This window comes from Prinia subflava, chromosome 31, assembly GCF_021018805.1.
Source record: "Prinia subflava isolate CZ2003 ecotype Zambia chromosome 31, Cam_Psub_1.2, whole genome shotgun sequence".
Lineage (NCBI taxonomy): Eukaryota > Metazoa > Chordata > Aves > Passeriformes > Cisticolidae > Prinia > Prinia subflava.
The window spans coordinates 1,874,213-1,898,449 of record NC_086277.1 but is presented as its reverse complement, the minus strand read 5'-3'; the positions used below and the strand labels follow the sequence as shown (position 1 = coordinate 1,898,449).

Sequence of the window (24,237 nt, the reverse complement as noted above, 5' to 3'; positions counted from 1 at the left end):
TCCGAAATTCCCCAAAAATTCCCCAAAAATTCCCCAAAAATTCCCCAAAAATTCCCCAAAAATTCCCCCAAAATTCCCCCAAAATTCCCCCAAAATTCCCCCAAAATTCCCCCAAAATTCCCCCAAAATTCCCCCAAAATTCCCCCCAAATTCCCCAAAATTCCCCAAAAATTCCCAAAAAATTCCCCAAAAATTCCCCAAAAATTCCCCAAACTTCCCCGCGGCTCGGCTGTGCCCACCCTCCTGGAGAGAAGGGTTTGGGGAAATGCCCTGAGCCCGGAGCTGCGGGGTGTCCCTGCTGATCCCGGGGTTCCAGGAATCCCAAAATTCGGGATTCAGGATCGTGGATCCTTCCCATGAAACACCGACAGATCCCAAAGTCCTCCTGTTTCACCCAAAGCCCCAAATTTTGGTGGCTTCTTTCTCCTGGGACAAAGACACCACGGAGGGACACCGGGGAGGGGCAGCAGGGGAGGGCTGCTGCTTTTGAGGAAGAATCCTGCTATTTTGGGAAAAATCCTGCTATTCTGGGGGAAAACCCTGCTATTTTGGGGAAAACCCTGCTGTGTTAGGGGAAAACCCTGCTGTGTTAGGGGAAAACCCTGCTGTGTTAGGGGAAAACCCTGCTGCTTTAGGGGAAAACCCTGCTGTTTTGGGAGAAAGCCTGCTGTTTTGAGGAAGAATCCTGCCATTTTGGGCCAAACCCTGCTCCTTTGGGCAAAACCCTGCCATTTTGGGCAAAACCCCGACTTTTTTTTTAGGGAAAAACCCTGCTCTTTTGGGCAAAACCGTGCCATTTTAGGGAAAAACTTGCCTTTTTTTTAGGGAAAAACCCTGCCATTTTTTAGGGAAAAACCTTCCCTTTTTTAGGGAAAAACCCCGCTCTTTTGAGGAAAACCCTGCCATTTTAGGTAAAAACTCTGCTATTTTGGCAAAACCCTGCCATTTTTGTGAAAAGCCCTGCCATTTTGGGCAAAACCCTGCTATTTTATGGAAAAACCCTGCTCTTTTGGGCAAAATCTTCCCTTTTTTAAAGGGAAAAAACCCTGCCATTTTGGGCAAAACCCTGCCGTTTTAGGAAAAAACTCTGCTCCTTTGGGCAAACCCCTGCCATTTTAGGGAAAAACCCTGCTATTTTAGGGAAAAACCCTGCCATTTTGGGCAAAACCTTCCCTTTTTTTTAGGGAAAAACTCTGCCATTTTTTAGGGAAAAACCTTCCCTTTTTTTAGGGAAAAACCCTGCCATTTTGGGCAAAACCCTGACATTTTAGGGCAAAACCTTCCCTTTTTTTAAGGGCAAACCCCTGCCATTTTAGGGAAAAACCTTCCCTTTTTTTAGGGAAAAACCCTGCTCCTTTGGGAAAACCTTGCCATTTTAGGGAAAAACTTGCCTTTCTTTTAGGGAAAAACCCTGCCATTTTTTAGGGAAAAACCTTCCCTTTTTTAGGGAAAACCCCTGCTCTTTTGGGGAAAACCCTGCCATTTTAGGTAAAAACTCTGCTATTTTGGTCAAAACCCCTTCCATTTCAGAGAAAACCCCTTCCATTTTGGGCAAACCCCACTATTTCATCCCAACAACCCCCCCTTACCCTCACCACCAGCCAGACCCGGTTGTGAAATGCCCCGAACCCGCTCGTTTTCCTCACCACGAACTTCTCCCCGCTCTGCTCCACGTGTTTGTAGGTGGGGATGGAGATGGGCACCGCCTGCTTCTCGCTGTAGTCGTAGAAGGGCGGCCCCAGCGGCTCCTCGGGGGGCTCCAGGCTCTCGGCCTCGTGCGGCGGCACCGACAGCACCGTCAGCACCAGCTCCTTCTCACCGGCACGGATCAGGTCCACAACCTGCTTGTGGGTGGCTCCTTCTACATTCACACCATTCCTGAGAGAGAAAATCTAAAATTCTTATGGAATTTCTATGGATCAGGTCCACAACCTGCTTGTGGGTGGCTCCCTCCACGTTAACGCCATTCCTAAAGGGAGAAAATCCCAAATTCCTGTGGGATTCCCATGGATCACACCCACCACCTGCTTGTGGGTGGCTCCTTCTACATTCACACCATTCCTGAGAGAGAAAATCTAAAATTCTTATGGAATTTCTATGGGTCAGGTCCACCACCTGCTTGTGGGTGGCTCCCTCCACGTTAACACCGTTCCTGGGGAGAGAAAATCCCAAATTCCTGTGGGATTCCCATGGATCACACCCACCACCTGCTTGTGGGTGGCTCCTTCTACATTAACGCCGTTCCTAAAGGGAAAAATATCCCAAATTCTTATGGAATTTCTATGGGTCAGGTCCACCACCTGCTTGTGGGTGGCTCCTTCCACATTAACACCGTTCCTGGGGAGAGAAAATCCCAAATTCTTATGGAATTTCTATGGGTCAGGTCCACCACCTGCTTGTGGGTGGCTCCTTCTACATTCACACCATTCCTGAGAGAGAAAATCTAAAATTCTTATGGAATTTCTATGGGTCACACCCACCACCTGATTGTGGGTGGCTCCCTCCACGTTAACCCCGTTCCTAAAGGGAAAAATATTCCAAATTCTTATGGAATTCCCATGGGTCAGGTCCACCACCTGCTTGTGGGTGGCTCCTTCCACGTTAACACCGTTCCTGAGGAGAGAAAAATCCCAAATTCTTATGGAATTTCCATGGGTCAGGTCCAAAACCTGATTGTGGGTGGCCCCTTCTACATTCACACTGTTCCTAAAGGGAGAAAATCCCAAATTCTTATGGAATTCCCATGGGTCACACCCACCATCTTATTGTGGGTGACCCCTTTCATGTTCACCCCACTCCTGAGGAGAGAAAATCCCAAATTCCTGTGGGATTCCCATGGGATTCCCATGGATCAGATCCACCACCTGCTTGTGGGTGGCTCCCTCCACATTAACCCCGTTCCTAAAGGGAAAATATCCCAAATTCTTATGGAATTTCCATGGGTCAAACCCACAACCTGCTTGTGGGTGGCCTCTTCCATGTTAACCCCGTTCCTAAAGGGAAAATATCCCAAATTCTTATGGAATTCCCATGGATCAGATCCAAAACCTGTTTGTGGGTGGCCCCTTCCACATTCACCCCATTCCTGGGGAGAGAAAATCCCAAATTCCCATGGAATTCCCAGAAAAGACCCCAAAATCATGGAATTTCCATGGATCAGATTCACCACCTGCTTGTGGGTGGCCCCTTCTACATTCACCCCATTCCTAAAGGGAGAAATATCCCAAATTCTTATGGAATTTCCATGGATCAGATCCATCACCTGCTTGTGATCCACGTTCACCCCGTTCCTTCATAGAAAACATCCCAAATTCCCATGGCAGTGCTGAAGGCAATCCCAATATCCCAGCAGGAATTCCTTGGGAGCAGAACGGCCTCCACATCCCAAAAATCCCAAAAATCCCAAAATTCCCAGCAGGAATTCCTCAGGAGCAGAACAACCTCCACATCCCAAACATCCCAAAAATCCCAGTAGGAATTCCTCTGGAGTGGAACAACCTCCACATCCCAAACATCCCAGCTATCCCAACAGGAATTCCTCTGGAGCAGAATGACCTCTACATCCCAAATATCCCAACAGGAATTCCTCAGGGATGGAACAACCTCCACATCCCAAAAATCCCAAATATCCCAGCAGGAATTCCTCTGGAGTGGAACAACCTCAACATTCCAAACATCCCCTAAATCCCAGCAGGAATTTCTCAGGAGCAGAACAAGCTCCACATCCCAAAAATCCCAATAGGAATTCCTCAGGAATGGAACGACCTCCACATCCCAAAAATCCCAACAGGAAATTCTCAGGAGCAGAACAACCTCCACATCCCAAAAATCCCAGCAGGAATTCCTCAGGAGCAGAGCAACCTCCACATCCCAAATATCCCATAAATCCCAACAGGAATTCCTCTGGAGCAGAACAACCTCCACATCCCAAATATCCCCAAAATCCCAGTAGGAATTCCTCTGGAGCGGAACAACCTCCACATCCCAAATATCCCAAAAATCCCAGCAGGAATTCCTCAGGAGCAGAACAACCTCAACATCCCAAAAATCCCCCAAATCCCAGCAGGAATTCCTCGGGAATGGAACAACCTCCACATCCCAAAAATCCCAACAGGAAATTCTCAGGAGCAGAACAAGCTCCACATCCCAACCATCCCAAAAATCCCCCAAATCCCAAATATCCCAGCAGGAATTCCTCAGGAACAGAACCACCTCCTCGCTCAGGCTCTCCCTCCCCAGAACTCCTCTCCTCGGGGCCGGGAATTCCCGGAGGTGGGAAGGAAATCCCACAGGGAATAAACACCCCGAGACCCCCTGAGACCCCCAAACCCGCCCAGGCTGCTCCCCCGAGCTCCAGGGCTGGATTTGGGGGAGCTCCCTCCGGAGGGGCCGGGGGGGTCCCCCCATTCCGAAGGGAAATCGCGGCTGTTTTGGGAATCCTGGGTCAGTGTTTCCTGAATTCCCGGAATTCCAGGAGCTGGGATCGTAGGGGATCCCAGGGATGGAAGGGACTCCGGAATTTCGGGGTGGTTTCTGCAGCACGAGGTGGGAATGCCGGAATGTGGGAATTCAGTGATCTCGGAATATAGGAAAATTGGGATGTGGGAATAGAGGGACTTGAAATTATTGGAATCTTGGAATACAGGGAAATAGGAATAGAGCACTCCTGGAATAGCGGGATATTGCAATACTGAAATATTGGAATATTGAAACACTGGAACACAGGAATACTGAAACATTGGAATATCGAAATATAGGAATATCGAAATATTGAAACACTGGAACACAGGAATACTGAAATATTGGAATATCGAAATATTGGAATATCGAAATATAGGAATATCGAAACACTGGAATATTGAAACATTAGAACGCAGGAATATTGAAATATTGGAATATCAAAATATTGGAATATCGAAATATAGGAATATTGAAATATTGGAATATTGAAACACTGGAATATTGACACACTGGAACGCAGGAATACTGAAATATTGCAATATGAAAATATTGGAATATTGAAATATTGGAACGCAGGAATACTGAAATATTGGAATATTGAAATACTGGAATATTGGAATATTGAAATACTGGAATATTAAAATATTGGAATATTGAAACACTGGAACACAGGAATACTGAAATATTGGAATATCAAAATATTGGAATATTGGAATATTGAAATACTGAAATATTGGAATATTGAAATATTGGAACGCAGGAATACTGAAATACTGAAATATTGGAATATCAAAATATCGGAATATCAAAATATCAGCATATCGAAATATTGGAATATTGAAACGCAGGAATACTGAAATATTGGAATATCGGAATATCGAAATACTAAAAAGCGGGAACACCGAAATACTGAAATATTGGACTACTGAAATATTGGAATATCAAAATATCAGAATATCGAAACACGGGGATATTGAAATATTGGAATATCGAAATATTTGGATCCAAGGCTATTGGAAAATTGGAATACTGGAATATTGAAATATTGGAATACAGGGCTAATGGGAAACGGAAATATTGGAATATAGGAACACTGAATTATTGAAATACTGGAATATGGCAGGAGCCAACAGGGACAAAATAACGTCACTTCCCCCAGGAAATCAATGGATAAACCACGAGAAATATTGATTATATATATATTATATTATATATATATATATATATTGATAAACCACGAGAAATTCCCAGAAAATCCTTCCAGCTCCCACAGGGATACCGGGGACTGGGACACCACAAGCAAACCCCTTCATTAACCATCATTAACACCAAGGCTTAATTACTTCACACACCATGCCCCGGGCCTCACCTGCCAGCGGCCACTGAATCCCAAAATTCCACCACCAAGCTCCAACCCTCCCTCTGATCCCAAAAACAGCATTTAAAATTGATTTAAACCCTCAAAAGTGAGGGAAAGTTTCCTCCCAATGCCCACAGAACACTCCTCTCCCAGCCTGGGAACGCTGCTCCCCTCGCTGGCTCATCCAGGTGCACAATTCCCCTTTCTCCGGCTCGGAAAAATCGGGAATTTGGGTCAGCTGGGACAGAGCCAACCCCCAGGCGGGATTTCTGCGGGATCCTCGCAGCCCTCGGAGTCCCAGAGCTGGCAGCAAAAACATTCCTGCAGCTCGGAAATGCCTGGAATTAATCAGGAATTGGAATTAAGCGACCCGGAGCGAAGCGTGAGGGTGGGAACAGCGACCCCCAAGCTGGGATTTGAGGGATTGCAGCCCAAAAACAGCCACAAAGTTTAAGGATTTTTGGTTTTGGAGGGGATATTCCCAGGGGAAGGCGTTTTCAGGGTCAAAGTTATAATTGTGGGTGTCAAAAAGCGGCAGCTGGAGGATACCAGACCCAGGAATGGGGAGGAAGTGTTGGAATCTGAGGGGTTTATCCCTAAAAATGCCCCCCTGACCTCCCCAGGAGGGTCCTCCCACTGAAATCCGAGGGGTTTATCCCTAAAAACGATCCCTTGACCTCCCCAGGAGGGTCCCCAAGTTGAAATCCGAGGGGTTTATCCCTAAAAATGCCCCCTGACCTCTCCAGAGTGGTTTTCCCACTGAAATCTGAGGGGTTTATCCCTAAAAATATCTGAAGGGTTTGTCCCTAAAAATGCCCCCCAACCTCCCCAGGAGGGTCCCCACGTTGAAATCCGAGGGTTCCCCCGTTAGAGGCTCCTGTAGGACCCCCCCAAATCCCCCAGCGACGGTTGGGGGGCTCGGTCTGGGCTCAGTCCCCCCTCCTCAGGACCCCCCAAATTCTCAGCAAAGGGCTGGGGGATCTCACCCCTCCTTATGACACCCTCACGAGGGGACCCTCAGCACCCTCAAGACCCCCCTAAACCTCACCAAGGGATGCTCTGCCCCCTCAGGACCCCCAAAATTCCCCCCAGGGGCTGGGGGCTGACCCACTCCCCTCATGACACCCTCACCAAGGGACCCCCAGCCCCCTTAGGACCCCCAAACGCCCCCTCAAGCCTCATCACAGCCTCAGCAAGGGACCCTCAGCCCCCTCGAGATCTCCCAAAATCCCCACCAAGGGTCAAGGGGATCTCACCCTCCTCGTGACCCTCAGGATCCCCCAAAATTCCCACCAAGGGTCAGGGGCTGAACCCCCACCCTCATGACACCCTCAGCAAGAGACCCTGAGCCCCCTTGGGATCCCCCCAGATTCCCACCAAGGGTTGGGGGCTCAGCTTTCCTCTCACTCCCAGCCCGCTCAGGGTCCTCAAACGCCCCCTCAAACCTCACCACAGCCTCAGCAAGAGACCCTGAGCCCCCTCAGGATCCCCCAAAATCCCCACCAAGGGCTGGGGGGGTCTCACCCTCTTCATCACATCCTCACCAGGGGACCCTCAGCTCCCTCAGGACCCCCAAACGTCCCCTCAAACCTCACCACAGCCTCAGCAAGAGACCCTCAGCCAGCTCAGGATCCCCCAAAATTCCCACCAAGGGTTGGAGAAATCTCACCCTCCTCGTGACACCCTCACCAAGGGACCCTCAGGATCCCCCAAAATTCCCACCAAAGGCTGGGGGGTCTCACCCTCTTCATCACACCTTCACCAGGGGACCCCCAGAGCACTCTCAGGACCCCCAAACGCCCCCTCAAACCTCACCACAGCCTCACCAAGAGACCCTCAGAGCACCCTCAGGACCCCTCAACACCCCCCAGACGGCACCAAAGGGTGCTCAGCCCCCCCAGGATCCCCCAAACACCCCCTCAAGCCTCACCATAGCCTCACCAAGGGACCCTCAGCCAGCTCAGGATCCCCCAAAATCCCCACCAAGGTCTGGGGGTCTCACCCTCCTCATGGCACCCTCACCAGGGGACCCTCAGCTCCCTCAGGATCCCCCAAACAACCCCCTCAAACCTCACCACACCCTCACCAGGGGACCTCCAGCCCCCTCAGGATCCCCCCAAATTCCCCCCAAGGGCCGGGGGCTGAACCCCCATCCTCATCACACCCTCACCAGGGGACCCTCAGAGCACCCCCAGGACCCCTTAGCACCCCCCAGATGGCACCAAAGGGCGCTCAGCCCCCTCAGGATCCCCCCCAAACCCTCAGCAAGGGCTGGGGGTCTCCATCCCTGCTCACAACACCCTCAGCCCCCGCTCCTCAGCCCCTCAGGACACCCCAAAACCTCCCCAAGGTCCGGGGTTCTCAATCCCCCTCACAACAACCTCACCAAAGGCCCCTCAGAGCCCCCTCAGGACCCCCAACACCCCAAAAAGGGCTCAGGGTGCCCTCAGAGCCCCCTCAGGACCCCCAACACCCCAAAAAGGGCTCAGGGTGCCCTCAGAGCCCCCTCAGCACCCCCAACACCCCAAAAAGGGCTCAGGGTGCCCTCAGAGCCCCCTCAGGACCCCCAACACCCCAAAAAGGGCTCAGGGTGCCCTCAGAGCCCCCTCATCACCCTCCGAGCCCCCTTGGGACCCCCAACACGGGCTCAGGGTGTCCTCAGAGCCCCCTCAGAGCCCCCTCAGGACCCCCAACACCCCAACAAAGGCTCAGGGTGCCCTCAGCCGAGACCCCTCAGAGACCCTCTCAACACCCCAAGGACTCAGGGTCCCCCTGGAGCCCCCTCAGCACCCTCGGAGCCCCCTCAGCACCCCCAATACCCCACCAAGGGCTCAGGCTGCCCTCAGAGCCCCCTCAGAGCCCCCTTAGGACCCCCAAGAGTTCAGTGTCCCCTCACCCAAGGCCCCTCGGAGCCCCTTCAGGACCCCCAAGGGCTCTGGGTCTGCTCAGGGTCCCCACGGAGCCCCCTCATCACCCCCAACCCCCTCAGCACCCCAAGGGCTCAGGGTCCCTTCAGCCAAGACCCCTTGGAGCCCACTCAGCACCCTCAGAGCCCCCTCAGCACCCCCAACACCCCAACAAGGGCTCAGGGTCCTCCTGGAGCCCCCTCATCACCCTCAGAGCCCCCTCCAGACCCCCAAGGGCTCACTGTCCCCTCAGCCGAGCCCCCTCACTGCCCCCAGCCCCCTCAGAGCCCCCTCCAGACCCCCAAAGGCTCAGTGTGCCCTCACCCAAGGCCCCTCAGAGCCCCTTCAAGACCCCCAAAGGCTCAGTGTCCCCCCACCCAAAGCCCCTCAGAGCCCCCTCACCGCCCCCTCCGGACCCCCGTTCCCCCCTCCCCGGCCCTGCCCGTGTGTGCGGGGGCCGTTCCCGTTCCCGGGGCCGGGGGGCTGTGGGCGGGCGGCCCCCCCGTACTCACACCTCCAGGATGCGGTCCCCCTTGCGCACCCCGGCGCGGTCGGCGGCCCCTCCGCCCAGCACGGCGCTGACGTGCTGCAGCGGCGCGTACAGCTCGCCGTTGATGCTGCGCAGCTGCCCGCCTTCGCTCACTTGCCCGCGGACGTTAAAGCCGTAGCCGGACTCGGACTTGACGATGCGGACGACGCGGGGCCCGCCCGGGGGTCCCTCCCCGGCCCCGTTCCGCGCCCCCGGCCGCGCTTCGCCCTCCTCGTCCGCCATCTTGGCCTCCGCGCACGGCGCGCGTCACGAGACCGGGCCCGCGCCGGCCGCCGTAGGGACCCGCCCCGGGCCCGTCCGCGCCGCGGGGTGCGATGGGAAATGGAGTGCGCGGAGCGGCCGAGCGCCGTTAGCGCAGCGCGGGCCGCGGGGGGTGACGGGAAATGGAGTCGGAGGGACCGAGAGGCGGGGAGAGCGCGGCGCATGCGCCGTGGGCGTGGGAAAATGGGGGTGTTGCCATGGGGACGGGGCTGTTGTCATGGGAAGGAGGGGGCGTTGCCATGGGAACCGAGGGGCTGTTGCCATGGGAATGGGGATGGGCGGGCACGGGGGTTACAGTTGCCGTGGGCTTGGGGGGCTGTTACCATGGGAACGGTGGAGTGTAGACATGGGAACGGGGAGGGGCTGTTGCCATGGTAACGAGGGGCTGTGGGCGTGGCAACGGGGAGGGGCTGTTGCCGTAGGAACAGAAGGGTGTCGTTGCCATGGTAACAGAAGGGTGTCGTTGCCATGGGAACAGAAGGGTGTTGTTGCCATGGGACTGGGGGCCCGACATGAGAACGGGAGCTGTTGCCACGGAGACGGGATGCTGTTGCTATGGGAACGGGGGTTGTCTCCATGGAAACGAGAGCGCCGTTTCCCTGGGAACAGGAAGGGGGCGCTGTTTGTGGCCGTACCGTGTCGTGACGTCACACGCGTGACGTCAGCAGCGGGCTGGGGTGGGGGTCGGGGCCAGGCCTGCGGGATATGGAGTTTGGGGGGGCTGAGGGTCTCGGGGGTCTCGGGGGCCACCAGGGCCAGGGGGGGTCACGTTCTGGGGGTCCGCGTGTGGCATCGCCAGGGCGTCAGGGGTCCACGAGTGTCATGGTCATTCCTGGGGGTCTGGGGGTCCCGGGGGTCCGTGAGTGCCACGGCCATTCCTGGGGGTCTCTGGATCCTGGGGGTCCCCCAGCCTCATGGTCATTCCTGGGGATCCAAGGGTCTCAGGGGTCCGTGAGTGCCACGGTCAGTCCTGGGGGTCTGGGGGTCCCGGGGGTCCCCCAGTCTCATGGTCATTCCTGGGGGTCTCAGGGGTCCGTGAGTGCCACGGTCAGTCCTGGGGGTCTGGGGGTCTTGGGGGGTCTGGGGGGTCCACGAGTGCCATGGTCATTCCCGGGGGGTCTCTGGATCCTGGGGGTCCCCCAGCCTCATGGTCATTCCTGGGGGTCTGGGGGTCTTGGGGGTCCTGGGGGTCCACGAGTGCCACGGTCATTCCCGGGGATCCAAGGGCCTCAGGGGTCCATGGGCACCACCACCCATGCCCCGTGACCTCGGCGGGTCCCCGTGCCCGGAGTGACCCCTGGGGTGGGGTGTCCAGTGGCTGTCGCCTCCCCACGGAGCCACCGTGTCCCCCTCGTGTCCCCCTCGTGTCCCCACTGTGTCCCCCTCGTGTCCCCACCGTGTCCCCACTGTGTCCCCCTCGTGTCCCCACCGTGTCCCCACTGTGTCCCCACGGTGTCCCCCTCGTGTCCCCACCGTGTCCCCACCAGGGGAAAAAAAAGTGACAAAAACTCCCAGAGCAGGAGGAGGGGTTGGGACGGACCCTGGAGCCCCCCAAAATCCCGGGACCCCTTTGGGGTGCCCCCCCCAGCCCCCCAAACCCCCCGGGACCCCTTTGGGGTGCCCCCCCCCAGCCCCCCAAACCCCCCGGGACCCCTTTGGGGTGCCCCCCCCCAGCCCAGGCGCACCCCGGGGTGGGGCCGGGTCGGGGTCGGGGCAGGATTTGGGGCAATTCCTCGCGTTTATTGCAAATCCCAAGGGAAAACGAGAAGGGAAACAAAGCTGGGAATGCCCTCGCCCCATCCTGTCCCCAGAGTGTCCCCAAGGTGTCCCCAGAGTGTCCCCTCCGTGTCCCCCAGTGTGTCCCCAGAGTGTCCCCAGTGTGTCCTCAGTGTCCCCAGGGTGTCCCCAGAGTGTCCCAGAGTGTTCCAGTGTGTCCCCAGAGTGACCCCACCCTGTCCCCAGTGTGTCCTCGGAGTGTCCCCAGAGTGTCCCCAGTGTGCCCCCAGAGTGACTCCAGTGTTCCCAGCCTGTCCCCAGTGTATCCTGTGTCCCCAGAGTCCCCAGTGTGGCCCCCGTGTCCCCCCCAGTGTGTCCCCAGAGTGTCTCCAGAGTGTCCCTGGAGCGTCCCCAAGATGTCCCCAGTGTGTCCCCAGTGTCCCCCCGGCAGCTCCGGGTCACTCTGGGCTGGTTCTCGGCATTTCCCCAAATCCCCGCGGCTCGGAGGGACAGAGGGACACAGGGACAGGGGGACACGGGGACAGAGGGACACGGGGACACAGGGACAGAGGGGCAGTGACACATACAGGGGACAGGGACAAGGACAAGGACAGGGACAGGGACAGGGACAGGGACAGGGACAGGGACAGGGACAGGGACATCTCCCGGTGGCCACTGGCAGGGTGGGCACCCCCGGGACGAGGGGACACAAGTGTGTGGGTGTCCCCAGCGTCCCCAGCGTCCCCAGTGTCCCCAGTGTCACTGCACGTTGTCACCGCTGTCCCCTGAGCGGCGTTTGGGGACCCGGCAGCTCCGCACGGGTCACTTGGAGGGTGGCATTTGGGGACACAGTGCCATCTCCCGGTGCCACTCGGTGCCACGTTCTCGTGGATGTCACCGCCGTCCCCTGGGTGGCACTTGGGGACCTGGCAGCTCCCTCAGGGGTGGCACTTGGGGACGCAGTGCCACCCAGCGTCATCCCAGTGTCACAGCACGTTGTCGTGGATGTCACCGCTGTCCCCTGGGCGGCGCTCGGGGACGCAGTGCCACCCCCCGGTGCCACCGCAGTGTCACAGCACGTTCTCGTAGTCACCGCCGTCCCCTGGGTGCCACCACGGCCCCGCCAGCTCCGCGTAGGTCACCTGGGGCGCCTCGGGGGTGGCACTTGGGGACCCTACGGGAGACACCGGTGCCACCCAGTGCCACCCGCGGTGTCACCCAGTGTCCCTCAGTGTCACCCAGTGTCACATCCCAGTGCCACCCAGTGCCACCCAGTGTCACTCGGTGCCATCCCAGTGTCACAGCTCGTTCTCATCGATGTCACCGCTGTCCCCTGGGTGGCATTTGGTCACCCGGTGCCACCCGGCGCCACCCCATTGTCACCCCCAGTGCCACCCAGTGCCATCCCAGTGTCACCCAGTGTCCCCGAGTGTCACCCCCAGTGCCACCCAGTGCCATCCCAGTGTTCCCTCGTGTCCCCCCGTGTCCCCCAGTGTCACCCAGTCCCACCCCCAGTGTCACAGCCCGTTCTCATCGATGTCACCGCTGTCCCCTGGGTGGCATTTGGTCACCTGGTGCCACCCGGTGCCATTCCAGTGTCCCCCCCCACTGTCCCCTGGTAGCCCCCGGTGCCATCCCAGTGTCACCCCCAGTGCCAACCCCAGTGTCACAGCCCATCCTTGTCGATGTCACCGCTGCCCCCTGGGTGGCATTTGGTCACCCGGTGCCACCCGATGCCACCCCATTGTCACTCCCAGTGCCACCCAGTATCAACCAGTGTCACCCAGTCCCACCCCCAGTGCCACGGCCCCTTCTTATCGATGTCACCGCTGTCCCCTGGGTGGCATTTGGTCACCAGGTGCCACCCGGTGCCATCCCAGTGTCACTCCCACTGTCCCCTGATACCCCCCACTGTCCCCCGGTGCCATCCCAGTGTCACCCCCAGTGCACTCGGTGCCATCCCATTGTCCCCCCGTGTCCCACAGTGCCACAGCCCGTTCTCATTGATGTCACCGCTGTCCCCTGGGTGGCATTTGGTCACCCGGTGCCACCCGGTGCCATCCCACTGTCACCCCCACTGTCCCCCACTATCCCCCGGTGTCCCCCGGTGCCATCCCAGTGTCACCCCTGGTGACCCTGTGTCCCCCGGTGCCACCCCGTGTCCATCAGTGTCACCCAGCGCCACCCCCACTGTCACAGCCCGTTCTCATCGATATCACCGCTGTCCCCTGGGTGGCATTTGGTCACCCGGTGCCACCCGGCGCCACCCCATTGTCACCCCCAGTGCCACCCAGTGCCATCCCAGTGTCCCCCAGTGTCACTCATTGCCATCCCAGTGTTCCCTCGTGTCCCCCCGTGTCCCCCAGTGTCACCCAGTCCCACCCCCAGTGTCACAGCCCTTTCTCATCGATGTCACTGCTGTTCCCTGGGTGGCATTTGGTCACCCGGTGCCACCCGGTGCCATCCCGGTGTCACCCCCACTGTCCCCTGGTACCCCCCACTGTCCCCCGGTGCCATCCCAGTGTCACCCCTGGTGACCCCTGTGTCCCCCGGTGCCACCCCGTGTCCATCAGTGTCAGCCAGTGCCACCCCCACTGTCACAGCCCATTCTCATCGATGTCACCGCTGCCCCCTGGGTGGCATTTGGTCACCTGGTGCCACCCGGTGCCATCCCATTGTCACCCCCAGTGTCACCCCCAGTGCCACCCATTGCCACCCCCAGTGCCACGGCCCCTTCTCATCGATGTCACTGCTGTCCCCTGGGTGGCATTTGGTCACCCGGTGCTACCCGGTGCCACCCCAGTGTCACCCCCGGTGTCCCCCAGTGTCCCCCGGTGTCCCCCGGTGCCATCCCAGTGTCACCCCCGGTGACCCCTGTGTCCCTCGGTGCCACCCCGTGTCCATCAGTGTCACCCAGTGCCACCCCCACTGTCACAGCCCATTCTCATCGATGTCACCGCTGCCCTCTGGGTGGCGTTTGGTCACCTGGTGCCACCCGGTGCCACCCCATTGTCACCCCCAGTGTCCCCCGGTGTCGCCCCCGGTGCCATCCCAGTGTTCCCCCCGGTGCCATCTCAGTGTCCCCCCCGGTGTCCCCCGGTGTCCCCCGGTGCCATCCCAGTGTCCCCCGGTGCCATCTCAGTGTCCCCCCCGGTGTCCCCCCGGTGTCCCCCGGTGTCCCTCCGGTGTCCCCCGGTGTCCCCCGGTGTCCCCTCTCACCCGCTGCCCTCCTGGCGGGCACCACGTGGCTGTAGAGCACCTCCCCCTGCTCAGGGGACACCGCGGGGCTCCTGTGGGGACAGCGGCGACACCGCGCTGGCCTCGGGGTGGCACCCGGGGACACGGGGACACCCCCGGGCCCCTCCCCCACTCACCTGTCCTGGGGGCTCCTGGGGGCTGCGGGGAAAGGGGGGGTGACAGTGGGGTGACAATGAGGTGACAATGAGGTGACAGTGGGGTGACAGCGTCAGGGGACCCCAAAATCCTCCCCAGGAAACTCCAAAAATGTCCAAGAATTCCCAAAAAAATTCCTGAAATCCCAAACCCGCCAACCCGCCCAGGACTCCCCAAAAAACAGGAAATTCCCCCAAAATCCTAAAAAATGAAACCCTAAAAAGTCCCAAAAATTCCTAAAATCCAAAACCCGCAAAAAGTCCCAAAATACCCCCCCAAAATCCTAAAATCCAAAACCCGCAAAAAGACCCAAACCCCCCAAATCCTGGACCCTCCAGAACCTCCAAAAAGCCCAAAAATCCCCCAAAAATCCTTGAAATCCCAAATTCCTCCAGGACCCCAAACCATCCATGGGATCCCAAAACCCTCCCAGGCCACCCAAAAACCCAAAAACCAAAAAAAAAATCAAATTAAAAAAAAAATTCCCAGCACTCTGTGATCCCAAAATCTCCAAGCCCTGCCAGGATCTCCCCCCCCCAAAAAACCAAAAAGCCCTAAAAAAACCCCAAAATCCCAAAATTATCCCCCCAAAATCCTTGAAACCCCAAATTTCTCCAGGACCCCAAAACCCCTATGGGACCCCCAAATCCCCCATGGGACCCCAAACCCCTCCCAGGCCACCCCAAACCCCAAAATTAAACAATTAATAAAAAATAATCATAAACCCCCCACACTCTGTGACCCCAAAACCTCCAAGCCCCACCTGGACCTCCCCCCAAAACCCCAAAAATCCCAAAAAGCCCCAAAAATCCCCAAAATATCTCCCAAAATCCTTGAAATCCCAAATTTCTCCAGGACCCCCCAAACCCCCCAGGACCCCCCAGGACCCCCCAAACCCTCCTGGGGTGCCCCAGGACCCCCCTGAGGTGTCCCCAAAATGTCCCCAAACCCCCCCAGGACACCCCGGGACCCCCCAAACCCTCCCGGGGTGCCCCAGGACCCCCCTGAGGTGTCCCCAAAATGTCCCCAAACCCTCCCAGGACCCCCAGCGGGGCTCAGCCCCCTCAGTTCCGGGTCCGAGGGTGTCACCCCCGGTGTCCCCAAGCCCGGGGGGGTCCCGCCACCCCTGTGCCCCCCATTGTCACCCACCCTGGCGGTGGCAGCGGCGCCAGCCCGCGATGGCCCCCAGGAGCAGGAGCAGGGACACGAGGGAGCCACCGACCCCTGCGGCCACTGCGGGGACAGAGGGGACACTCTGGGGTCACCCAGGGGGGCTGCACCCCCCGCAGGGACCTTGGGGGTGCCACCGGTGCCGTGTCACCTCTGTGTCACCTGCAGGGACAAAACCCTGCCCACAGTGACCCTGGGGGTGCCACATGTGCCGTGTCACCTCCGTGTCACCTGCAGGGACAAACCCCACCCATAGTGACCTTGGGTGATGTCACCTGTGCTGTGTCACCTCCATGTCACCAAGGACAGGGCAGGGACAGTTCCGGAGGTCTGAGCTCTCCACGAGTGATGCCACCTGTGCCCTGTCCCCTCCATGTCCCCTCCATGTCACCTCCAGGGAGAGAGCAGGGACAATCCCGGCTGTCCGAGCCCCCCCACGGTGTCCCCGGGTGACGTCACCTGTACCCCAGTGTCCCCACGATGTCACCTCCAGGGCCAGCTCGGGGCTGAGTGCCCGGAACACGCGGTGCCCATCCTGTCCCAGCTGGTTGGTGGCCACGCACTGGTAGGTGCCCGAATGTGTCACATCGATGTCCCCAAGCTCCAGGACAGGACCCCGGGCCACCTCCTGCCCGTTGTGCAGCCAGGTGAAGGTGACAGGGGCTGAGCCCACCTGCACCGAGCAGCGCAGGGTCACGGGGTCACCTGAGTGCACCTGGTGTGACAGGGGACCGGGGGTGATGGTGGCATTGGCCACGGGCGCTGTGGGGACACAGAGAGGGGTGACACCAGGTGAGGTGGGATGGGGGTGCCGTGGGTGGGGTCACCCCCAGCCCGAGGGTCCCGCTCACCCAGGACGGTGACATTCAGGGGGACACTCTCGGCCACGCTGTCCCCGTCGCTGACCCGGCAGTGATAGTGGCCGCTGTCACTGTCCCCAATGTCCCACAGCTCCAGGCGGGGGCCGGTGCCCAGCGGTGCCCCCGAGCCCCCCCCGGTGCCAGGTGAAGGACAGGGGACCTGTCCCTGCGGCCACCGCGCAGCTCAGCACCAGGCTGTCCCCCAGTGCCACCTGTCCCCCGGGGGGCTGTGCTGACAGGGACACCCCCGAGGGCGGGACCCCTGCAGGAGAGGGGACACAAGGGGACAGTGAGGGACATGGAGGGGGCAGAGAGGGGCAGGGGGATGGCAGTGAGGAAGAGGGGGCACAGAGCCAAGGGGGGCTTGGAAAGGAACCCCAAGGAACCATTGGGGGCTCAGGGAGGGGACCCCAGGGACGGCTGGAGGGGACCCAGGGAGGGGTGAGGGGACAGCGATGAGGGGACACGGAGTGGGACCGGGGACGGGTTGGAGGGACCCGGGAAAGGATGGGGGGGACCCAGGGAGGGACTCGGGAAGGGATGGGGGGACCCGAGCAGTGATGGGGGAGGTGGAAAAGGCGTCAGGGAAGGATGGGGGGACTCAGGGTGGGATCCAAGAAGGGATAACGGGAACCAGGAAAGGACGGAACGAGACCTGGGAGGGACCTGGGCAGTGACGGGGAGAGCCGGGAATGGCGACAGGGAGGGCTGGGGGTCCCAAGGGAGGGCCGGGGGTCCCCAGGGAAGGCCGGGGGTCCCCAGCCAGGGGACCCGGGGAGGCTGTGGGGGTTCCCCGTGCCCATCCCCGCACTCACTGCGCACCGTGACGCCGAGCCGGGCGCTGCTCTTCTGCACGGTCCCCCCCTCAGACCACACCTGGCAGCTGTAATTCCCCGAGTGGGAGACCCCCACGGCGGGCACCAGGAGCTGCGGGGACCCCTGCGGGCCCCCCACCAACTGCCCGTCCCGGTAGAAGAGGTGCAGGAGGGGGGCTCGGGGCCGCAGGGGGCTGGGGGTGCTGAGGCAGCTGAGAGTCAGGGGGGACCCCTCGGTGACTTCAGGGGGACCCTCCAGCACCGGCACCGAGAAGAGCTCTGAGAAGGAGAGGGGAGGGGGATTTGTGACCCCGAGTCCCTGGGGAGGGGCAGTGGGGGTGTCATGGTGGCGGCTGTGAGGTGCTCACCGTGCACTGTCACTGTCACCGGTGCCGACTCCCGCCACTTCCACCCCCAGTAGTCCACCTTGCCCCTGCAGTGGTAGCGGCCCCTGTGGTGCAGCTCTAGAGGGGACAGGGACAGCTCGGGGACATCGCGGAGCCCCCACAGTTTCTTCTTCTCGCGGTAGAATGACACCGAGGTGACAGACTCGTCCTCCGAGCCCCGGCAGCGCAGTGTCACCGTGTCCCCCTCCAGCAGTGGCCACGCCGGCACCTGCAGCACCAGCCAGTCTGTGGGACAGAGGGGTCCCGTCACACCCGATGGCACCGGGACCCCCCCAGCACTCCAGGGGTCCCCAATCTCACAAACAGGGTCCCCCCACACTGGGATGCTCTGGGATGTCCCCGTGTGCAGGGGATGGGCTCTGGTCACACCAGGGGTGACCCAAGAGGAGCCCACCCAGAGCCTTCAGAGTCCAGCAGGTGCCACTCTGGGGACACCCAACCCCCCCTCACCATTTAAGACTCTCACGGAGGGGCTGAGCCCACTGCCGGCTCTGTCACACGTGTAGGTGCCACTCTCGGTGACAGTGAGTTGGTCGGAATCCTCCTGCCACAATTGCCGCCCGTTCCTGTACCAGGCTGTGGCACCGGCGGTCCCCGAGCCCTGGCAGGTCAGTGTCACCGTGTCCCACTGCACTGCTGGTGTCCAGGGGGGCTCCACCAGGAGCTGGGTGGTCTGGGCACCTGCGGGTGACAGGGGACACCAGCCTGCCACGGCCACCACGGGGCTGGGGACAGCAGGACAGGGACACGGCATCCCCCGAGGACTCACCGGCGAGGCCGAGGGTCTGGGCTGGAAGGGAGAAGGGACAGGGCTGGGTGGGGGTGGCACCGCGGGGACAGTGGCACACGGGGGCGGGGTGTGGGGCTGTCCCCGAGCTGTCCCCGTGGGGACACGGCTTCTTGTGGGAAAGTGCTCGGGGACAGTCCCCGGCAGGTCTGGAGAGGCTCCCAGGGGACAGCTCGGTGTCACAGCCACCCATGCGCCACTTTCGGGTGGCACGGACGCCTCGGGGACACCACGGCCACAACGGGCTGAGGCAGGACATGGGGACAATGTGGACACCCCGGGCATGGGGACACCACGGCCACCCCGGGCATGGGGACATCACAGCCACCCCAGGCTGGCACAGGTCACCCCCGCCAGCCCCACAGTCACATCCCCATGGCCCTGTCCCCATGGTCCCATTCTGATGGCACCTGTCCCCATGGCCACACCCCCATGGTGCTTGTCCCCTTGTCCCTGTCCCCACATCCCTCTGTCCCTGTCCCCACCGCTGCCCCAGCCCCAAGGTGCCAAACCTCAAATTCCTGTCCCCAAATCCCTGTCCCCCCATTCCTGTCCCCACAGCCACCCCGCAACCCTGGTGACACAGGTGGGTCACTGGCTCTGTCCTCACTGGCTCTGCTGGCCTTGGGGACCTCAGGGGACCCTCCAGCCCCCCTGTGCCCCCTCCCCACCGCTCTCTGCCTCACCAGGGCCCATTCCCGGGGTGCCAGGCCCGTGCCCTGGGCACTCACCCCACAGGAGCAGTGCCACCTTCCCGGCCATCCCCGTGTCCCCGGCCATCCAGGCTGGCTGTCACTCGCTGCTGTGGCCACCTGTCCCCAGCGTGGCGGCTCTTGAGTTAAAAGGGGAAGGAAGAGAATTTACATCCCCTCCCCACGTGGTGGTGGCACAGGGTGGGGGCAGGGGGGTCACAAATTTGGGACAGGGTGGGGACAAGGCTGGGTGGCACATGGGGGACATGGGGTTGTCAGGAGTGGGGGGCTCAGGGGGTTTGGGGAGCCAGGGATGGGTGTCCAGGGGAATGGGGGGTCCCTGGGGAATGGGGGGTCCCAGGGATGGGTGTCCAGGGGAATGGGGGGTCCTGAGGAGGGGGAGCCATGGGGATGGGGATGCAGTGGGAATGGGGGTCCCCAGGGCTGGGGGGACTCAGGGATGGGAGTCCCATGGGAACGAGGGCTCCGGGGATTTGGGGTCTGGGATGGGGGTGCCAGGGATGGGGGTGTCACTGGAATGGGGGGCCCTGGGAGAATCAAGGGCTGAGGGAAGGGGGATTTGGGGGGATGGAATGAACGGGAGAGGGTCCCTTGGGAATGGCGATCTGGGGAACGGCAGTCCCGGGATGGGGGTCCCAGGGAGGGGGGACACAAGGAATGGGGGTCTCATAGTTGAGGTCAAAGGGGAATGAGGGTCCCAGGGTGGGCAGGGGCTGGGTGGGCCCGTGGGTCACAGCTCCTTCCTGGGGTGCCTCAGATTTTGGGGTGACCCAGGGCCCCTCCCTGCCCCCCCGGTGCTCTCGTGGTTTGGGGGCGTCACCCCAGGTGGATTCCGAGGTTCTCTCCCCGCCCTCCCAGGGGCTTTTTCCTCTTTTCATTTCCATTTCCTTCCTTTTTTCTGCCACTTTCACACCCCCCGTTCATGGCTTGGTGATCCCGGGGAACTCCTGAGCAGGGATGGGCTGGGGGGACCCCGGGGAGGGGAAAAGGGGGTGCGGGGCTGGAGGGGGGGCTGGGGGAGGCGGTTTGGGGGTGTCCGGCTGTGACCCCCCCACACTTTCACTTTCTCTCTCCTGCAGCAGAAGGAAGAGGCCGTTTGTGCTGAGTCAGACGGGGGGGTGGGGGCTCTGTCCTTGGGGGGCACATCCAGGGGTCCTGTCCCTGTTCAGGGGGTGACACATCCAGGTGGTCTTGTCCCTGCTCTTGGGTGTCCCTGTTCTGGGGGTGGCACGTCCTGGGGGTGACACATCCAGGGGTGGCACATCCAGAGGATCCTGTCCCTGTTCTGGGGTGTCCCTGTTTTGGGGGTGGCACATCCTGGGGGTGGCACATCCAGGGGGTCCTGTCCCTGTTCTGGGGTGACACATCCTGGGGATGACAGGTCCTGGGGGTGACACATCCAGGGGGGTCCTGTCCCTTTTCAGGTGTGTCCCTGTTCTGAGATGTCCCTGTTCTGGGGGTGACACATCCAGGAGTGGCACATCCAAGGGGTCCTGTCCCTGTTCAGGGGTGTCCCTGTTTTGGGGTGTCGATGTTCAGGGGTGTCCCAGGGTGGTGACACGTCCTGGGGGTGACACATCCAGGGGTGGCACATCCAGGGGACCCTGTCCCTGTTCTGGGATATCCCTGGGGGTGACACATCCTGGGGGTGACACATCCAGGGGGGTTCTATCCCTGTTCAGAGGTGTCCCTGTTCTGGGGGTGACATGTCCTGGGGGTGACACATCCAGGGGTCCTGTCCCTGTTCAGGAGTGTCCCTGTTCTGGGGGTGACATGTCCTGGAGGTGACACGTCCTGGGGGTGGCACATCCAGGGGGTTCCTGTCCCTGTTCTGGGGGTGACATGCCCTGGGGTGGCACATCCAGGGAAGTCCTGTCCCTGTTCAGGGGTGTCCCTGTCCTGGGGGTGACACATTCAGGGGGTCCTGTCCCTGTTCAGGGGTGTCCCTGTCCTGGGGTGACACATCCTGGGGGTGACACATCCTGGGGGTGACACATCCTGGGGACCCCGTCCTGGCGCCCAACGTGGAAAGTTCGAGCAGTGCCTCCGCCCCCCCCCGGCCGTGCTGGGGCAGGGGGAGGTGACCCCGCTGTCCCCACACTCCCCGGAGCTGTTGGTGCCGTTGCCGTGGCAACAGCCGGTCCCGACACATCGCGACAGTGGCCTCGGACACGCTGCCACCGCCGCTGGGGACACAGGGCCACCGCCGGTGCCCGCGGCCGCCACCCGCGACAGCGCCCCGAGGGCAGGGCTCGGGTCCCGCAGCGCCGGGGGCTCCTCCGGGGACCCCCCGGTCCCCTCCGCCCTCCCTGCCCGGGCCCGGGCCCGGCCGAGGCTCCGCAGCAGCTCCGGGGCTCGGGGAGCGCCGGCTGCGGGGCTGGGGGCACCGGGGGTGTTATAAATGCCAATCAGATATTCCAATTTTAATAATAATTTGGTTTATTAATAACAAATCAAATCCCAGAATTTCGATAAGCCACCAACAGCGGAGAAACTTGACAGAGTTTTCCTGGGAAATGCCAAGGGTGAACCGTGAGATACAGGGTCTGGCAGCAGCGATCTCCCCCAACGTTCACAAATTCGCCTGGTCGGGGCTTGGATTTTATACACTTTATTTAGCCCGTGGCAATATTTCCCCAGATTCCCTATTGTTTCTCCACTAACTAAACAAATTCGGGAGGCTCCCCGACCAAGCAGAAAAGAGTTCTTTTCTTAGCTCAAGTGTTAATGTCCAATTTCTATAGGTCCTTATAGTTGATGAGTGGTCGGGATATCGAGGATGGTCCACGGAGGTGGCACCCAAGGTGTGAATTGCTGGTGCCAGTTTATCCCGGGGTCCCTCCCTGGTGCTTGGGGCAGCTGCGGCTTTCCCGGAAAATCCCTTTGTTCCTTTTCTGAATGAGGCACCGATTGTCTCAGCGCGGTCAGTTTCGCCGTCTGCTGCAGAATCTCTTAAAACATAAACTTCTACCTGATGTCACTTTATACCATTTTATAAATTTCTAATTTATCATAAGAACATGAATTAACCATCTACGTTTATAACAGGGGGAACCGGGGGGATGGAGCTGGGCGGGCTTTGGGGTGGGATTTGGGGACACCCCCGGGGGTCCAGCCCGGCCCGAGGGGCTCCGCAGCGGCGGGATCGGTGCCCGTGGGGTCCCCGAGCCCTTGGCCGGTGTCACCGAGAGGGGACAAACGGGGAGCGGCAGCTCCTTCCCCTCTGCGGGGCAGCCGCGACGGAACCGGCCCGGAAATGCCCAAATTGATCATTTTGTCCCTGTTCCCAAGGGATTGAGGGAGCCCCAAAACTCCTGCAAATCCCACAAGAGCCTGAGCGGAGCCTCCTCCGTCCGAGCCGAGCAAACAAAATCCATTTCTGCCGCTTTAATCAAAAAACTGCGGTTTGGATCCAGTGGGAGGGACGGGGGTCCTGTGTCCCCTGGCACTGGGGGAGGGAATGGGGAGCCCCTGGGGGTACTGGGAGCACTGGGAGCACTGGAACGGGGAGCTCTGGACAGCCCCACATGGGACCCCCCACTCGTGGGCAGCCACGGGAGCCGGGGACAGGAGGGGACACCCACGGGCAGTGCCAGCAGTGCCCCCGGTGTCACAGTGAGGGACGCGGGGGGAACGGGGAGGGGCAGGGGGAGGGCAGTGAGGAAGAGGGGGCGCAGAGCTGGGGTGGGGCTGGACAGGAGCAGCAAGGAGCGACAGGGGGCTCAGGGAGGGGACACCTGCAGAGGGAGTGGGGGGACAGCAGGGAGGAGACAGTGGGACCTGGGGACTGTGGGGAGAGGTCAGAGAGGGGTGGGGTTGGCTCAGGGACGGCTGAAGCGACCCGGTGAGAGATGGAGCCGAGCAGGGATGGGGGGATGGGGGAAAAGTTTAATGGGGAAGAGGGGGGTACCCACGATGGGCTGGGGGAGCCGGAGGGAGACACAGGAAGGACGGGGGGACCCATGACACGGATGGGGGTCCGGGCAGGAATGGGGGTCTGGGCAGGAATGGCGGTCTCCAGGCAGGGCTGCGGGGGCTCCCCGTGCCCATCCCCGCACTCACTGCGCACCGTGACGCCGAGCCGGGCGCTGCTCTTCTGCACGGCCCCCTCCTCGGACCACACCTGGCAGCTGTAATTCCCCGAGTGGGAGACCCCCACGGCGGGCACCAGGAGCTGCGGGGACCCCTGCGGGCCCCCCACCAACTGCCCGTCCCGGTAGAAGAGGTGCAGGAGGGGGGCTCGGGGCCGCAGGGGGCTGGGGGTGCTGAGGCAGCTGAGATTGAGGAGGGACCCCTTGGTGACTTCAGGGGGACCCTCCAGCACTGGCACCGAGAAGAGCTCTGGGAAGGAGAGGGGAGGGGGATTTGTGACCCCGAGTCCCTGGGGGTTTTGGGGGTGCTGAGGTGTGAGGTGTGGGGTGCTCACCCTGCACTGTCACTGTCACCTGTGCTGACTCCTGCCACCCCCGTGATACCCCGGAGTTCACCCGGCCCTTGCAGTGGTAGCGGCCGCTGTGGTGCAGCTGCAGAGGGGACAGGGACAGCTCGGTCCTGCTGAGGGTCCCCCTCACCTCCTCATCCCCACGGTAGAATCGCACCCAGATGACAACCATGTCCTGCCAGCCCCGGCAGCGCAGTGTCACCGTGTCCCCCTCCAGCAGTGGCATTGTTGGCACCTGCAGCACCAGCGGGGCTGTGGGACAGGAGGGTCCTGTCACACTGGGGGACCCCCGTTTTCACAGAGACCCCCCAAGACATTCATGGCCCAGGGCCCCCATTCCCAAGGAATATTCTCCCCAAATTCCATCATCTATAATCCCCCCTCACCCAGGAACCTG

General features: G+C 60.4%; 3 protein-coding genes and 1 long non-coding RNA gene across 7 annotated transcripts in view; all 4 read right to left on the bottom strand.

The window, feature by feature from the left end:
- SNX27 (sorting nexin 27) overlaps positions 1 to 9,537 on the bottom strand; it is a 34,566-nt gene extending 25,029 nt beyond the window's left edge. The window contains exons 1-3 of one of the 3 annotated variants that reach the window (XM_063420323.1): positions 9,240 to 9,537; positions 2,577 to 2,613; positions 1,647 to 1,841 (exon numbers count right to left, since the gene is read on the bottom strand). In XM_063420323.1, coding sequence (XP_063276393.1) covers positions 1,647 to 1,841; positions 2,577 to 2,613; positions 9,240 to 9,499 — 492 coding nt within the window. In that variant the 5' untranslated portion in view covers positions 9,500 to 9,537. Of the gene's footprint in view, positions 1 to 1,646; positions 1,879 to 1,932; positions 1,970 to 2,576; positions 2,614 to 9,239 lie in introns of all 3 variants that reach the window. The other 2 variants (XM_063420324.1, XM_063420321.1) reach the window with 2 other exon arrangements.
- A 4,965-nt stretch (positions 9,538 to 14,502) lies between these two features.
- LOC134562907 (uncharacterized) lies at positions 14,503 to 16,259 on the bottom strand. The gene is made up of 3 exons (XR_010083279.1): positions 15,797 to 16,259; positions 14,629 to 14,650; positions 14,503 to 14,544 (listed from the first exon to the last, which is right to left on the bottom strand). It is a non-coding gene; the product is annotated as an uncharacterized LOC134562907 (long non-coding RNA).
- A 189-nt stretch (positions 16,260 to 16,448) lies between these two features.
- On the bottom strand, positions 16,449 to 19,498 carry LOC134562872 (Fc receptor-like protein 3). 2 transcript variants are annotated; one of them, XR_010083272.1, is made up of 7 exons: positions 19,418 to 19,498; positions 18,669 to 18,689; positions 18,350 to 18,580; positions 17,861 to 18,124; positions 17,493 to 17,771; positions 16,669 to 16,939; positions 16,449 to 16,579 (listed from the first exon to the last, which is right to left on the bottom strand). XR_010083272.1 is itself a non-coding variant. In XM_063420498.1 (6 exons), exons 1-6 carry the CDS (start codon positions 19,464 to 19,466, stop codon positions 16,746 to 16,748), a joined length of 1,038 nt encoding a protein of 345 aa, XP_063276568.1. In that variant the 5' UTR covers positions 19,467 to 19,498; the 3' UTR covers positions 16,589 to 16,745. The 2 variants fall into 2 exon arrangements, 1 of the variants encoding a protein (XP_063276568.1); XM_063420498.1 differs by lacking the exon at positions 16,449 to 16,579 and having other exon boundaries at positions 16,589 to 16,939.
- A 3,623-nt stretch (positions 19,499 to 23,121) lies between these two features.
- On the bottom strand, positions 23,122 to 24,066 carry LOC134562781 (Fc receptor-like A). Its single transcript, XM_063420283.1, has 3 exons — positions 23,826 to 24,066; positions 23,310 to 23,740; positions 23,122 to 23,136 (listed from the first exon to the last, which is right to left on the bottom strand). Exons 1-3 carry the CDS (start codon positions 24,064 to 24,066, stop codon positions 23,122 to 23,124), a joined length of 687 nt encoding a protein of 228 aa, XP_063276353.1.
- Positions 24,067 to 24,237: the final 171 nt, after the last annotated feature.

What these genes read in the sequence shown, in the direction of transcription:
- LOC134562872 (XM_063420498.1), bottom strand. Translation starts at nt 19,466, where the DNA reads ATGGCCGGGGACACGGGGATGGCCGGGAAGGTGGCACTGCTCCTGTGG. An exon ending in GGTGGCACTGCTCCTGTGGG is followed by an intron (nt 18,690 to 19,417) that starts GTGAGTGCCCAG and finishes TCTCCCTTCCAG; the next exon opens with CCCAGACCCTCGGCCTCGCC. An exon ending in GCTCGGCGTCACGGTGCGCA is followed by an intron (nt 16,940 to 17,492) that starts GTGAGTGCGGGG and finishes CCTCTCCTGCAG; the next exon opens with GGGTCCCGCCCTCGGGGGTG.
- LOC134562781 (XM_063420283.1), bottom strand. Translation starts at nt 24,066, where the DNA reads ATGCCACTGCTGGAGGGGGACACGGTGACACTGCGCTGCCGGGGCTGG. An exon ending in GGTGACAGTGACAGTGCAGG is followed by an intron (nt 23,741 to 23,825) that starts GTGAGCACCCCA and finishes TCTCCTTCCCAG; the next exon opens with AGCTCTTCTCGGTGCCAGTG.